A 17,087-nucleotide genomic window follows, 5' to 3' on the forward strand; every position below is an offset into this window, starting at 1 on the left:
TTTGCCAACCAAGGCGCGTCTATTTACAGGATGCAGTAATGTTTCTACTATCGATGACCTCGAAAAACCGACCCGTGAAGATCAGGATTAAAATTGGTCTTCTCCCACCCATGCTTGACGTAGAGGCGTCTTAGGGGATCGGGGTGGGGGTAGGGTGGGGATGGTCAGGCTTGCCAACTTGACACAAGTCATTGTATCCCATCCATGCTCATGCTGTTGATCACTGGATTGTCTGGTCAGGCTTGATTATTTACTACCCGTCTCCATATAGCTGGAATGTTGCTGATTGCGATGTTAAACAACAAACAAACAAAAACATCGCAAAACAAAACAATCATACCTCTGTGTTCACAAATCTGAAATGTGAGTCCATGAGTCATTTCTTGAAGGCCTAAAATCGCAATACATGTTTTAGAACTATTATGCTGGCCAACGTTTAATTGACAGTACAGTTAACTACGGATATGACGAGTTCAAATGGACCACTAACTTTAGTTCGTTTTAACCGAAGTTCGTTATAAGCATCTCGACTGTAATGTGAAGGAAGTGGCACGGACGAAAAACAAACAATTCCGTCAGTTCCTCGCACCAAGAGCCAATGAGCTAGTGGTCCTGAAGCTTGTTTACAAGCTGATATATATGAAATATTGTTCAAAATAGATTCATGTTCGATTCGTTTCCCTGGGAACGCCAGCACTTGAAAGGCCAACAACGCTCAACCCAACTGTGTGTATACGTTGGTGCTCACACTGTCAGTCCTTGGTTTGTCTTTTCAAAGTCTTATTTTTCCACGACACTGTAATGCTGCCTACCTTTATTCAATCAATATTTCATGCTCTCGGCATTATCCCAGGTATATGACGACGGTGTGTAAATAATCGCGTCTGGACCAGACAATCCAGTGACAGAGCAAATGAGCAAATTACAAAAATTAATGTTTAGTTTTCAAGAAACAACAAATGTGGGTCAGAGTATGACTATCAGCTCGAAGACCTGCGCCTGTTGTAAAAATGGAAGCAAAACAAAAACCAAAAACCCTGAACGGCCATATAAATAGATTTTCAACGTTATCTTCTTCCAAACATTCCATAGATAGTGTCCTGCAAATATACTGAGCAAAACAGAAAACTTGACACTCGGGATTTTTTGGACTAGGTTTTTAATATCATATTTAAGACAATACGTTTAGTTATATGCTGTCCACAGAACATCTTGACATCAAAGGGACACAAAACAAAAAGACTCGACGAAACTCTTTAACAACGATGACGTTTATGATGTCAAGGTACCCTTCAAAATGAAGTTCATAGCGCGGAGAACAATTCGACTGATTCTTTCAGTAAGGGTTGTGGCCTCCTCTAGCGTCTCTTACAGCGACATAACGTCTCCTCGTTGATCTTAGAACGTTAGTAGACACACCCCGAGGAAGACGTCGCAATTGCTCTACAAGGTGACGTTGTTCTTGAGATCTTGCAACGTCTGTGGTGGATTGACTTGCAGACGAACACGTCGACCCAGCTCGTCCCAATTGAGGTCGGGCCTACGCGACGGCCAATCCAGAACTTGAATACCGGCATTTCGTAGAAAATTCTGTGTAAGAACAGCCGTATGGAGTCAAGCGTTCTGTTGTTGGAACGTCAGTCCATGTCTCTGAATAAATGGAAGCAGGACGGATTGCAAAATCTAATGCTTGTACTGGGCAGTATTTTTGTTCCCTCGAACGACTACAACGGGTGAACGTCCGTGTGCGCAAAATGAACCCCATACCATTACGCTCCGCCACCAAATCTGTCCACTTCACAGACGCAGACTTGAGCGTGACGTTCATCTCGCCTGCGGTACACTCGGACCCTGCCGTCGGCAAATCTCAATGTGAATCGAGATTCGTGGCTGAAGACAACCGAATTCCACTGTCTTTAATTGACACCAGTCGGTTGCGGCGACGAAGAGGCGTTAAACTTGGTCCATTATGGTGTCCTCGGGCGCGGAGTCCAGCAGCAGGCAAGCGATCGATATCTGACAGTTTGTGCAATTATCCTTCCACCAAACATCTTCCTACCTGTGGAAGTTCCAGTAACAAATTTGTTCCGATGATGACATAATCGTACTGCTTGATCTTCCCGGAGTGACGTGACACGTGACGCCCCCGGCTTCCCCGGTGGTCGGCAACAGTTCCGGTTTGATGCAGTCTTATCCTAAGATTAAAACTTGTTTCTTGTGAGCAATTAAAGGTTCCTGTAACAGCGACCACAGATTGACCAGCACCAATCCTCCCCCTTAGCACGTTGATGTTCTTGATTTGAAAGGCTTGGCATTACCAAACAAAGAGTAAAATGAAAAGTTTGATTTGTTTTCCAGCTCACATTCAATGTGCGTGTTCAGTTGAAACATGCACCGAATGACCACATGAATGAGCTTTTCACACGTGCATTTGGTAACATTCATCTTTATAGGCGCCAAAGTCAAGGTTTGCACGTGAACTGTTTACCACTGTGTAATATACTTGTAAATTTATTTGATTAAACAGAAAAAGAAAAATGTCGAAATTTATCAGTTTCAAGTTTTCAATTTTGTATACACAGAGTGTCAACTAGAAGTGGTTTCGGTTCAAACTTGTACATTACATTCTTTTTACAAACGCAAATCTACGTAAGATTGCATATGTAGAATCTCGAAAGTATACATTATGTGAAGCTGAACCTGAAACAGTGATTCATCTGTTTTGTGAATGTGAACATTCAGAAAGATTATGGAGTCACTTGTCGGATTGGTTAAATACTGTAACTGCATGAAGAATTTGTTTCACAAATGAAAAAGCTATTCTTGGATTTGAAGGGAAACATAACAATCCATTGAATGTGATAATATCATTGCCAAACAAAGTATCATTTTCAGAATTGTCAATTCTTAAGTTTCCCAATTTCTGTTCATCATTTCATATTTTGTTTGCAGAGACTTGAACAAATCTTCCCCAGGGGTATAAGATCCCCAAAATAGTTTAACTTTTTGAAACTTGAAACTGGCAAATACCTAGTGCTTTTTGTACATCATAATTAAAAAACCTCACTTAAAATGCTACCATGCTCCACAAACGCTGTTATGTATTGTTATATATGTTACTGTATATCTATATTTTGTTAAACATGAAAATGGGAAATAAAAGACTTAAATTGAAAAAAAAAGAAACAGCAAAAGTAGGTCTTAATGTGGCTTATAGTGATCATTTGGCACCAGCGTCATAAAATGGTAGAACCCAGTATAAAATATGTGGTTCCAAGGCGGTATTAAGATAACAATGTACGGATATACATATTCAAAGTTTCTTAACCTAAATGTCTGGCCGTGCGAGTGGTGTACATAAAACCACGAAGCAATTTCTGATTGTAGATGAAAGTGGGAAAACAGACACCTGTGTCACCAAATGTGGACAGTAGTATAAAAAACCAAATCAGTTGGGGACACGTCAGAGGACAAGTGGTCTTGTCTTGGTCTGGAACACAACATCTGGGGAACTGTTCACGATGATGTCTCTTGTAGTCGTCGCCTTTGTTGTCATTGGTGCGACGCTGTCAGGTTTGTGAACCTCCAATCCTCTTGAACGAAATGAGTGTGTTTTATCTAGTCAATTTTAATCGTCTTTTCCTTTGTGAGAAGTTGTAGAATTTTTGGTTTATCTTGTCACGATTAACCTACACAATCTTCATGTGTAGTGTGAAGTGGCTAAGATATAATATGGGACAAATTTTGTGCTTATGTATTCAGTAAAATATAACAACAGCTTTTTCGCCTATTATTCTGTGTTTCCCATCTCCCGCCATTCCTGAATTTTCATTCCGACGTCAAATAATGAAACGTTTTTTGTCTTAGACACGTCAGCTTGATTTTATTTTATCTAAATGTTGTAAATAGTGGATTACGAAGCAAAAATTACGATCTACATCCAAAATCTGGTCCAAATATTAAAATCAAACAACAAATATCAATATATACAATAATAATTTTCAATGAATTATATATGAAGCTATAACCTAAAAAATATCTTTGCTAATATAGACATGCCGGCTTTAAAATAGACCGATTGTCTTCTCAATTGTATGCACAGAGGAGACTGATCGAAAAAAACCCTGATACTATCAATGAGCATTAGGGTTAAAACATTTCTCCTTCTCCTTGGTAAAGAACACACCATTTTAGAAATCAATTTAATTTGTTTATTCTCATTACTCGAAATCAAAACTGTTCATCTAAGCCAAACACGAATCTTCAAGAAAATTCGGGAAATTTGAACTGGTATACATGATTAACGAGAACATGATCCAATTTTTCTATGTTTACATAAAGCATGCAATCACTTGCAGATGGCGCTCTATCAAATCATACTGTAGCGTATTGCGAGAAAACGATGAACAGTACCTGCCAAAGACATTTCGCCGATAACGAGATCTTTTGTGGCAGTGACGGCAAGAAGTATCATGGCGCGTAAGTATCGGCCAAAACGTAATGGTCTTGGATTGTTTCACCAAACAGCGCTAGAATCTGTGGTTCAATTCTAAGATTTCGCCGATAATGATTCTAGCTCTGCAGAGGTACCAGAATCTGTAGTTCAATTCTCAGATATATTCCGATGATGATTCTAGTTCTGCACAGGTACCCGAATCTGTGGTTCCAAGTCTCAGATATACCTCGACAATAATTCTAGCTCTGCACAGGTACCAGAATCTGAGGTTTGAATTATAAGATACATCCCGATGATGATTCTAGCTCTGGACAGGTACCGCAGTCTGGTTTCAATTCTCAGATACATCCCGATAATGATTCTAGTTCTGCACAGGTACCAGGATCTGTGGTTTCAGTTCTAAGATATATCCAGATGATGGTTCCAGTTGTGCATAATTACCTTGAATTACAGATATATCGATTGTAGATATGCAATCCAACCTGTTATATACTAAAATGGTTTAATTTTGATACATTTCAACATTATATTTGGCTTCAGATGTGAGTATATACTCGCCTACTGTGAGTACCACATCCACGTGGTCGGCAACGGTGAGAACTGCACCAAGAGAACGCACCCAACTCAGACTCCACCGTCCCATTTTGAGCTTGGTCTTTTTGGTGCCATAACAAATGGTATCGATGACAGGTTGAGGGCAGTCAAGGCCAAAAACATCTCTGTAGCTGATGCCAAGAAGGTGTACACTGTACAGGATCATGCCAACAAAGTGTACGTCCGCAACCCGGACTGCTGGGCCTACGACCTTGACCTGACCTCCATCTCTCCCTGGAACAGCAACCTGGCCAACAGGAAGGCTGGAACTCTGGTTTCTCCAAGACACGCCCTATGGGCAAGGCACTACAGCATCAAGGTCAATTCCACTATCAGGTTTGTTGACCAAAACAACAACGTAGTTGATCGCCGTGTCGTGAAGACCCAGACAGTATCTGGACCCAGTCTCCACTCATTCTATGGCCAGGACATCGTGGTGGGTGAACTGGACAGTGACGTCCCCAACACCATTTCCTTCGCTAAAGTGATGCCCAGAAACCTGACCAGCTTCCGCGTGCCTTACAGTACGCACATTCCAGCCGTGAGCACAGACCAGGAGGAGAAGGCTCTCGTGGACGACTTCTACTATTACTCCTCCACTAATGCAGGGCTACATGTTCCTCTAACCACCTCCATCAGACACGACTACTATGAACGCAAGATCGGCGGTGACAGTGGCAACCCCACCTTCTTCGTCATCGACGACCAGTTAGCTCTTTTGTTCGTGTTCACAACAGGCGGTGCTGGAGGTGGGACGTCCATCAACCACTACTTTGACAACATCAACGAGATTATGGCCAAGGAAGGAGGTGGCTACCAGCTGACAGAGATTGATCTTAGCAAGTATCTTGCAAAGGGCGAGTCATTACCAGGCATTATTGGGAAATAAATCTTGACATGAGCATAACGTGTTTGTTTACTACACCTTTGTAATACTAGAATGTGTATTCAGAGGGAACAATTAGGGTGGTAGAAAATTCATCTTGAATATTAAGAAAAAAGCGTTTTATCAGCATCAAACCTTGCTCGTCATCTGAATGTTATAAAATGAGTTGTCCAGGTTTAGACAATCAAATCTTCCATGAACGTATAACTATAATCTAGAAATATAATGAGGTCACAGAAAAGTCACCATACGAAATGTTTATTCTGAAGTTCGAAAAGTCAATCATAAACATATCAGTCACGATGTCCAGTGTTGTAAAGACGACAAATCTACGGGTATGTTGAGGTACAGGATGTCGTGATGTCCATATTAAATCTAAGGATATGTGAGTGAGTGAGTTATAGTTACGTCGGCAATATTCCAACCATAATGTAACTAAAACAAGTCATATGTTGATCATAAATAAAGTTTGATTGTAAAATCTGTCGACAAAGGACCATAAAGCAACTAGAATATCACACTTATAGATTTTAAAACCAGCATTAACCTTAAAATAATAGTACTATTCAGGACAATACAGTATGAAAACGGGATATAGATTACCATCCACTAAAGGTAGATCGCCATACTTGGGACTATGGAGACATACAGTACATTTGCTTCCTGCATGGACCCTAGCTGGATTTACATCATCCCCTTAGTCGCTGGCGATAGTTAGGAATTTAATCCAAAAATATAATGACAACTATTCTTCTTTTAAAAACAGTGGTCGATAAAATACCTTGAATGAAATCGAGTTACAATATTGTCAAGGGGCCAATAATTCTACAGTACGTCAACCCCTTCATGGATACAGCCACAAACAACCCAAGCTATCAATTTTCCCACCGATTACATATAACTTGTTATCATATACAAAATATTGATCAAATTTGTGTAATGAAGCAATTTCATTTTTTTTTAATTTTTAAAACAAACAAGAATTAAAACCGAATTTACTTTTAAAAGATCCTTTATGGATGAAACTTTGAAATACATGTAGTTGAAAAATCGATACAGCTAAGCAAGGGATACTTAATTCTCTTATCACAAAGGATACAAAATGGAGGAGCTTCACCTGTCAATAATTCGTGAGTATATCTTGCATGGTCAGTACAACATCATCACCTCAAAATGACCTCCTCAAATCTGGACTGACAGAATCTAAAGATGTACGATCTTCACCATGGGCGTAAAGATATTATGAGGACCATTGCTGTTCTTAAAATGTAATTAGGTGAGTCTTGGAGCTGAAAGGGATCAGCACGATTAAACAGTCCATCAAGAATACCGTGGATATTTCAATTCTGAAAATGACTCCATCCTTTGCATTAGATTGTGGATATTCGGGTAAAAATATACCATCAATATAATAAGCCTTAAATCAGGGTATGAAACTCCCAAAAATTTCAGCCAGACCACAGGGCTGTTGGAAGTTCAATGTAGACGAGTCCATTTGAGATAAAGTCTTGAAACGTCAATGCTAGCAGACAGACGAGGGTAAATCCACAGTAGTCCCGTCATACATCTCAACAACAATTCCTTATGTACCTACTATACAGTTCTAGAAAATTCTAGCAAAAGCCGCTTCACACCACTATAATTTCATCTCATACTATCGAACAAAGTGGAAGAAAAAAAAAGGAGAGGCAACTCCCCAGCCCACTCTCAACAGGTGAAAATACACAGCCTAAGCTCAAGGTGCGAGTCCAAATCCACACTCAGCACCCCAAGCCCCCGTGACCCATAACAACCAAAAGCCAACTAATGTTACATTATAATTAACAAACACACATCATAACAAACTGTTCATGTGAGTTCATGTGAGTGAGTCTGACGCCACACTTGGCACTATTCCATACTGTCTTCCCAACGCAAGAGATATAACTGAAAAAATCTTTTGTTTTTAATCAAGGTGTTCAAATGGTCCAGTTGCATGTTTTAGCTAGGTGATTAAAACGTATATATGTTCATAGTATTTTGCCATAGGAAAGCTCACTGGCGCGATTATCGTGGTACATCATTTGATGGAAACTTCGTGGAACCCATTCCACAAAATCCTTTGACCCAGTTGCCTCACTTCTTCCACTCTACCCCAAAGTGGGTTCCTTGTGTATATGCTGGAGGGAAAGCTTCAGATTCGTTATTGTTTTGGATTTTGTGTGTTTATATAGTAACAGCATGAGATGCAATTCCGATTAAAATCTTATCATTCCGGACCAGTGTCTCTACTGGACTCAGCTGTGGATACCATACAGATCGTGTTTGGGTAGATACTACCGCCTGTTGTATCATCATTGTTGTACGATAGAAGTTGTAGCCTATTTGATAGTATTGCTATCAACACTTTTGAAATACCAAACGGCTGTGCTGTCATTACACACAGGATTTTCATTAGGTGAGGGGGTTATCTGAGTTTAGCAGTCTCGTTCCTAGCGCCACCAATGGCTATTATCAGTTATTCACCTTCTTTGTTCTTCCAATTAGCCAATCATATCTTATCTCTAGCATTCGTGAAAGCTGGACTTCTAAAGTCGGTTATCTCTTTTGCCTAGGGAAGCTATGCTCAGAACAGTATGTCACAATTTGTGCAGACCTTGGTAGTTATTGTGGATTTGGTAGAATAGTAATGTTCAGTAGGGACCCTTTTACATATCAAGATTCAAGGAGGACCACAGTACATTGTTAGATTCATGAATGACCACAGTATATATATATTCAAGATGTGTCTCAGTACATCGTTTGATTCTATGACCTTTTTTCAATTTTTAGAGTCACGACGGACCTTAGTACATATCTCAGTTCAGGATCATGTACATCCGTCGTTAGAATTAGGATGGACCTCATCACATCTTTAAATTCATAAAAAAGTAGAATAACACAGGACCACAGTTCATGTTCAAATTCGAAGTGGGTCTCATTACATTTTCAGATTCAACTTTCAAGCTCAAGATGGATCTCAGATAGATTCAGGGTGATCATCGGTACATCTTTCTATTCAAGATGGTCCTCAGAACATCTTTACATCAGGATGCACCTCTTTGTTCTACATTTAGATTTTACATGGATTTGACTATACCTTTCTCTTCAACATAGACCAAGATTAGTTTCAGATTCAAAATGGACTTTTCCGGATACTAATGGATCTGTTTAATGAGCATATGTAGGGAGGTATATCACTCAACCAAGTCCGTCAATCGCCTCTTACGACAAACTTGGGTTGCTAATTTTAACCCGGATAAAATACGACGTTCATATTGTGCCGGACTTTTGTACTTTCAGATCTAAATTGATTTGACTACACTTTTAATTCAACATATATCACATGTAATATGACGTTTTACCATAGTAATAGTTCCATGTTGATGAGTATATATAGGCGGGTATACAAAGGTGTGAAACGTTTTAACTGTGCCATTCTTTATTTCCCAAGAAGGTGTGGTAATTTTTTCCCTGTTCCAGGAACTTGCTGAGGTCCATCTCCGTCAACTGGTAGCCGCCTCCTTGTTTGATCATGATCTCGTTAATCTGATCAAAGTAGTGGTTGATGGATGTCCCACCTCCAGCACCGTCAAAGGTAGACACAACCAACAGAACCAACTGGTTGTTAATGACGAAGAAGGTGGGGCTGCCAATGTCATCCACAAGAGCATTCTTCTCCTGGTCTGTGCTCATTGCTGGAATATGGGTAGTGTGAGGCAAATGAAGGGAGGTCAGGTTCTGGGCATCACTTTAGAAAAAGAGATGGTGTTAGGGACGCCACTGTCCAGGTCACCCACCACGATGTCCTGGCCTTGAATATGGACGGTTTGTCCAGATACAGCCTTGGACTTGATGACCCGGCGCTCAAATACGTTATTGTGTTTATCAACAAACCTGATAGTGGAGTTGAGCTGGATATTGTTGTACCTTGACCACAAAGCATGTCTCGGAGAAACTAGGGTTCCAGAATTCTTGTTGCCATGGTGGCTGTTTCAGGGAGAGATGGCAGTCAGATCAAGGTCATAGGCCCAGCAGTCCTTGTTGCGGACGTACACTCTGTCAGCATGGTCCTGTTTGGAAAACACCTCCTTGGCATCAGCTACAGTGATGTTTCTCTCCTTGACAGACATCAGCCTGTCGTCAATGCCATGGGTCATAGCGTCATAGAGTGCTCGCTCAAAATGGGAAGGTGTACGCCTGGTTATGTGATGACGTGGGATGAGGGTAGGGGTGCAGTTGTTACCGTAGCCAACAACGCGGATGTTGTGCTCACGTGAGGCAAGTTGCAGAGCACATCTATCAAAGGAACCATGAAAGTTGTTTACATGAATAATGATTTTGCGAAAAAGAAAACTTGGGACCATCCAAAGCACTGCCAGTGCGGTGATGATATTTTAGAACATAGTTCGAAAGCCTGTTAGTAAAACTGTACGGAAGTATTTACTTTATATAAGGCAAGCGTAATTGTTTGTTGTTTAATATTGTTTAACGCCTCACTCAGCACTATTCCAGCTATATGGCGACGGTCTGTTTATAATCGAGTCTGGACCAGACAATCCAGTGATCAACAGCATGAGCACCAATCTACGCAATTGGGATACGATGACATGTGTCAACCCTGTCGCCTCATGCCACAAGCATGGCTTACTGAAGACCAATTCAACTCCGATCTTCACGGGTCGCAAGCGTAATTAAATCATAGCGTAGATGGTGAATGAGGAAATTAAAACAGCATGAAAGACCAATCCCATCTGTCATTGTTCTTCATCCTCCGCCATATTAGGGGTAAAAATGGCGTGACGTGCAATATCATGGCAACAGATATTTAAAAGATTCTTTGTTTATCAGGACGGATCAGTTATCAAGACATATATATAATACCAAGTACAATACTAATAAGACATGACTAAATATAGACTCTTCTAAAAATAGAAACATAATTTATGGTCTAAATATAACCTGTTGCCAGGGGCCTATTCTAAAAATAGATTTTGATGCCATAAAGGCCTCTATACTACTGAAATGCATAAGATTACAAATTTAGGAGGCATTGATTTCTCGCGAAAACTCACTGGACAGTAGATTTATGCTACCCTCGCTTAACTCAGGAATGTATGGTGCGGACAAATCAATATCCGGTCGCTTCGTTGATTCCCTCACGTCTTTAGGGATGCAATTCTTCTCGAAGACGACCAGACCACGTCAACCTCCGTAAATGGATACAACCAGAAACATTGATACGCTGTAGCTCCTCTTGAGCCAAAAGACTTACAGGTCACGGTACTTCTTTCCATCACTGGTACAATAGATCTGATTCCGACTGGGATGTGATTGGCAGATACCGTGGTACACTGACTGGCAATAGGCCGCAGTATGGCTTTCTGGAGCTCCATCTACAAGTCTTCTATTGACAAATTGAGTGAGTGAGTTTAGTTTTACGCCGCTTTTAGCAATATTCCAGCAATATCACGGCGGGGGACACGAGAAATGGGTTTCACACATTGTACCCATGTGGGGAATCGAACCCGTGTTCTCGGCGTGACGAACGAACGCTTAACCACTAGGCTACCCTACCGCCCCTCTATTGACAAAGAAAGGGTACGCCATTCCTCACCGGATAAATACAAGCCGTTTCGTAAACAGGACTGGGTTATGTAGGTTAATCGTGACAAGATAAACACAAAATTCTACAACTTCTCACAAAGGAAAAGACGATTAAAAATGTCTAGATAAAACACTCATTTCGTTCAAGAGGATTGGAGGTTCACAAACCTGACAGCGTTGCACCAATAACAACAATGGCGACGACAACAGGTATCATCGTCAACATCAACGACACGACAGCTTTCTTCACACTACTATCTATACTATCTATATTTGGTGTCACAGCTTTCAAGTTTCCCACTTCTAATAAATTTTTCGACCTATATTTCCTGAGTTTTTAAAGAATATTTTATTCGTTAGATATGTGCATGTCATTCACTGTGGAATGATTTGACGATAGTGTCCATTATACCACTACTAGCAGGGGATTGTGAATAGTTATCAGTTAATGATGGTACCAATTGGAGTATAATTCTGACCAAACTGTGGCACAAATAGTTTGTAAATGTATAAGCCTGTTTAGATTTGGCATCCACGTGTGCACAGCACGGAAAACATGGAGTTCTTCGCACAGTGGTTGAGAACACTGCTTCCAGGAATAGCGTTCCTTTGCCCAATGCACCATCTCGACCTGAACTTCACGTAGACAGTTAGTAGAATAGGCCAGGTTCTAGAATTTGGCTTGCCATGCCATGCGCTGTGCGTGGTAAGTATTCTTGCCCACATTTGACTCTTTTCAGAAATCAACTGTTTCTTCTTGGCCATTTAATAATTAACCTGCCTAGAGTCCTATGCCAGAAGGCGTTGTCTCATTGGCCTGTATGGTAGGACATATCTTTTCAGGATATTTCTGATTGCGTATACGCTCCCAAGTATGATCCTTGTAGACCAAGTTTCTACCATGACACCCCGACTCTCTCAATCATCAACCAGGATAAATGGTCTCGTTTTCTTGTCATGTTATGTTGGCCCTCTTACACTGAATCAGTCTGTGACAGTATAGGACACTAAAGGCTGGTTACTATACTGATCAAAAGCAGAAAACAAGTGCATCTCAAATTCTGCTCTCAACAAATCACTTGCAAATGTTCCTGTTGACGTTTCTCATCACAGGTCATTGAATTCTACCATAGGACTCTGGGCAGATTAATAATTAAATAGTTTGTGTTTTCAGCAAACACTGATGGCCAAGACAAAACAGCTAATTTCTGTATTTGCGTTCTGAACTTTGGAAATATGCATTTCTGGCAATCCATAATGAACACCTTTACAATAGACTATCTTGGAAAGCACTAAGGATCTAACTAGTGCATCTGCTGCTGCAGTTGCCAGGGGGTTTCTGATATTACTAATGTTTCTCAAATGAAATAACATGACTTGCAGGTTTTATCAGTGTGCTTGTTAGAGACAGTTCTGGGCCCAAGTGAAGTCTAGGATCGCTGACACTTTTGGTAAATGGAATGATAGAATGACATATTTCTAGGGAAGTTTCTTTGAGTAGGGATCGACCCATCGAGTTTCCAACAAGCAACCCTTCTGTGATATTCCCATTTGCTTTCAGCATGCGTGAGTCCAGTCGTGGTTTGACATCATCAGAAGGCCCTCCAGTAGGATACTCGAGTACACTGTGTACAAGTACACTATGTTGATTTTTCCATGACGAATATGTCTGTGCAAAAACACTCAAGGGTCTTTTTAACACGGTAAGTCTCATTTTATACTGTATTTGTTAAAAGAAAATGTACTAATTCATGTATTTTAAGATATGGTAGAAAATGATAATTAACTGAGATTGTTAATGGCTGTGCCCCTGACGGGGCTTGAAGTATTGTAAAATTATTGTACCCCTGCGTCCATATACATGTACTTCAAAGAATATCAATATCTTCCAATGTTTTATAATAAGACTATTTATCATTTTAATTTTGGTTGAAATTGTAAGTCCAGGTATCGTCAATGGAGGTAGCAAATGCAATGTAAGTCCAATGGTCCATAGGGTGGTGATCTACCTTCAGTTACTGGCGATTTGGCCCTTGTTTCTATTGCATTGCCTTAAATAGTGAAATTAGTTTATGGTTACATGCCACTTTTGATTTCGTCTCTGTGATATTCTTGTCGTATTTCATATCTTTTGTTGAGAGGTTTAATAAACTTACATATTGTAATATAAACGTACCACTTATTTTAGTCACGATGTTGCTGTCATACTGCCGATGTGACTATAAATCCTAACTCACACACTACAATACCACCAGGCCCTGGCGCCGTCTCAGATTTGGTCTGTTTCGTTTGTCAGGCAATCAGGCGTAATGGAACACACCGATGGTGACCCTGTTTTGCCATGTACATTATTATTGTACTCTTCAAGCCATGGTTCCTCAGGGTTGCAGTTGTCAGGTATAGGCCCATACAGTTACCAAGAAATTTGCGAGTGATTCTGTAATGTTTATTACTCTTGGAATGCAACAGGAATACAGCATATTTCTTGTTTGCAGTTGTTCTGATGTTCCTACGTCAATGTGAAATCTTCTTTAGGGGCATGAGTCGCTAACACGAGTTGGTCACGAATTGGGTGCCCTTATCACCGTATTTTATGACTCTGCAATTTCTTCGCCTGAACCTGATAAAACAGTTCAGAGTTCAGTCGGGGCCGTGCTTTACACTCACTTGTTTTGAAATGTAAATATAAAATCGGACACGTAACTAGGTCAACATATACTCCCACCTCTGAACAGGCAGAATCAAAGTTACAGATGTTTTTGTGTTCATTTATGATGTAGATATGATAGATTTTATTCCTTTTTATTAAACGGTCGAAATCGCGGTAGCTACGAGAAATCACATAACTAATTGTTGCCATTATGAGGCTGCTTATACATAGTACTATGTGCTTTTGTCTAGGGTTGGGTGATTGTGTGATCTTATCTACGAATGTACATGTATATTGTAAATACTAGAGATCAACATACTAGATGCATAGAAAAGAGTAATTGCACACTCAGGTTTCATCAGTGACCTACTTTCAACATGTGACCTTATGGGTACAATATTTTTGAAACCAAAGTAATGTCATAAACTCTTTTCCTGTGAACCTAGCGCACAATGAGAGAAAGGGTTTTTACAGGGGCAACTTCGTCAGTTTCAAGAACATAGTCGAAATGTAACTTATGTTATATACTCAGGGAAACGAATATAGGAACACACGAAAGTGCAAGTGTTCCTATACCTTTTTCCGGGTTTCTTGTCATCCTGTATATTGCACTGTGGGTGAACATCTGGAAATAAATAAAGAAACACCTGTACTTTCATGTTTTCCCTTATTCGTTTCCATGAATATATTTGGGATTACACTTTCTTAGTAAAGTACAGATTCTAGTACTTTTGTTGGATCGAGTCTAATCCGGCACACGTTACATTCAACACTTTCTAAATGGCATTGTGTATTCGAATAGTCGTTATACTGGATTAAATTGGTTCTAGATTTGGAACATATCCTGTCACCGTCATAGCGTTGTAAGTTCACGGTGCGTATTAAAGCTCATAATATTGACCACTTCTTTTGCCAACAACGTTTATTTTACAGGATGTAGTGATATTACTTGGCTATTGGTGTTCTCTATGTCTACACATCTGCTTGAGGGCTAAATTGACGATAAATGTTTCAGCACTATTATACTAGCCAACGTTTACATGACAATTGCGTAGATTGATGCTCATGCTGTTGATCACTGGGTTATGTGGTCCAGACTCGATTATTTACAGACCCAAGCGAGGAAAGGAGTGAAGTACCAGTTCCACATGAGGGAAGACCTGTGTTATTTTCAATATCAAGCTGACCCCCAGAGAGAGGCGTGTCCATGTACTAAGAGCCAGGGCCCCGTTCGACAAAGCGATCGCAGCACTTCAATTCTCAAAATATTGGAGTGAGTGAGTGAGTATGGTTCTACACCGCTTTTAGCAATATTCCAGCAATATCACAACGGTGGACACCAGAAATGGGCTTCACACATTGTACCCATGTGCGGAATGGAACCCGGGTCTTCGGCGTGAGGAGAAAAAGCTTTAGCCACTAGGCTACCCCACAGTCCCGTTAAATATTGGCGTTACCGTCTTAGAGATACGATATATGTAGGAAACGAGGTGGTCCCACTTGTCTACTGTATTTCAAGTTCAGGTGGTTAATCAGTGGAAGGGAAAGGGCTACTTGATTGTTATTGAACGATATTAGATCATCGATATACCTGAAAGAAACATTCAACTTCCTGGCCAAATTACCCTGTTTTTGATTTTGCCAACCTGAGCAGAAATTCTGATGCCTATGCCTAAAGAAACAAAGGAGATTAGTAATATTAGCATTCGTATTTCGGAAAATTATCAATTAGGTTTTGTAATTGCGTTCCCATCCAAGTAAGAACCAGATTCGCTCCGTATCGCTGGGACCTTACACACGCCAGTAGTCTGTCTCATACTCCAAACTTTCGGCCCTACCTCTTCATGCAAAATGAAGCCAGTCTGGACTCTCACTGGTTCTGAATCTCCGAGCTCACTGGGGCTAATTCAGTATCTATTCCTATCAAAATTTCCTATTATCAGAGACTTACGCTTTGTATAACGTGCCAGGATGCTGTAATTATAGGATCCAAACATGCCCCGGATATGCTTATTGGTTTTTCAAGAGCATATCTATATTTGTGAATTTCTCCTACATTAAACAACTGTTGTTAGATCCAATATGAAACTTGCACGCTTTGTAGCCTATTTTTGGCATTGGGTTTTGTGCGTGTTTTTGTTTATTTGTTTTTTGTTGCATTTGTATGGGCTGGGGCTGTTCAAGATGAAATCCACCGAAGCAGGATTGATTGATTATTTTCTCCCTAACGCAGTGAGTAGCGAATTAAGTGACCTACTTACCTGTTTTAACCATAAGCTCCCGGTTTTTCCTGGTGACTTGATTGTGTGTGTGTGAGTGCGTGCGTTCGTCAAAGGCAATCAGTAGTAGTGAGTTGAAATAAATCAATGTCAATCAATAAGCAAACAATAATTAGTGAATTAAAATCAGTGTCAAAGGCAATCAGTAAGTAAGAGCAAGGGAGCTCATTGGCTAAAAATAAATTATGTCCCATCAAATCGCTGACTCTTTTAAGTGAGGGGCAGGTTAAGGCCAATGTCGTCAATGGCGAACGGGCACGATACAATTCTGTTTGCGATGAATAAATGTACGTAAACTCATTATAACAGTGAGATGTAAGTGTCTCCGAAAGAATGGCGACTAGCGCGCTGACAGGCGCAATCAGTTCAACATGTTTTGGTGCATGTCGTTTGTGTATACTGTGAAATAAACAAGAAAATGGGTGCGTTACCACTACAAATTCTGAGCAGGGATTTTGGCTTGGAATCGAGAATTCACGATTTTTCGAGCTTCCGAAGACCCTAGCTCCCAAAGTACTGCTTCGATGTAGTGCTGTATGTCTTATTTTGTAGGTAAATCTATTGGCTTGAAATGTGTGCATACTTTAAATGGGATAA

At 40.3% G+C, this 17,087-nt stretch overlaps 1 protein-coding gene across 1 annotated transcript; it reads left to right on the plus strand.

Annotated features, from left to right (window-relative positions):
• Window positions 1–4,361: 4,361 nt before the first annotated feature.
• On the plus strand, window positions 4,362–5,952 carry LOC124259972. Its single transcript, XM_046694197.1, has 2 exons — window positions 4,362–4,479; window positions 4,997–5,952. Exons 1-2 carry the CDS (start codon window positions 4,403–4,405, stop codon window positions 5,937–5,939), a joined length of 1,020 nt encoding a protein of 339 aa, XP_046550153.1. The 5' UTR covers window positions 4,362–4,402; the 3' UTR covers window positions 5,940–5,952.
• The last annotated feature ends 11,135 nt before the right edge of the window (window positions 5,953–17,087 follow it).

The sequence above is a fragment of the Haliotis rubra genome, unplaced genomic scaffold, assembly GCF_003918875.1.
Source record: "Haliotis rubra isolate DU_JTF1 unplaced genomic scaffold, ASM391887v1 Scf745, whole genome shotgun sequence".
NCBI lineage: Eukaryota > Metazoa > Mollusca > Gastropoda > Lepetellida > Haliotidae > Haliotis > Haliotis rubra.

What these genes read in the sequence shown, in the direction of transcription:
- LOC124259972 (XM_046694197.1), top strand. Translation starts at nt 4,403, where the DNA reads ATGAACAGTACCTGCCAAAGACATTTCGCCGATAACGAGATCTTTTGT. An exon ending in GGCAAGAAGTATCATGGCGC is followed by an intron (nt 4,480 to 4,996) that starts GTAAGTATCGGC and finishes ATTTGGCTTCAG; the next exon opens with ATGTGAGTATATACTCGCCT.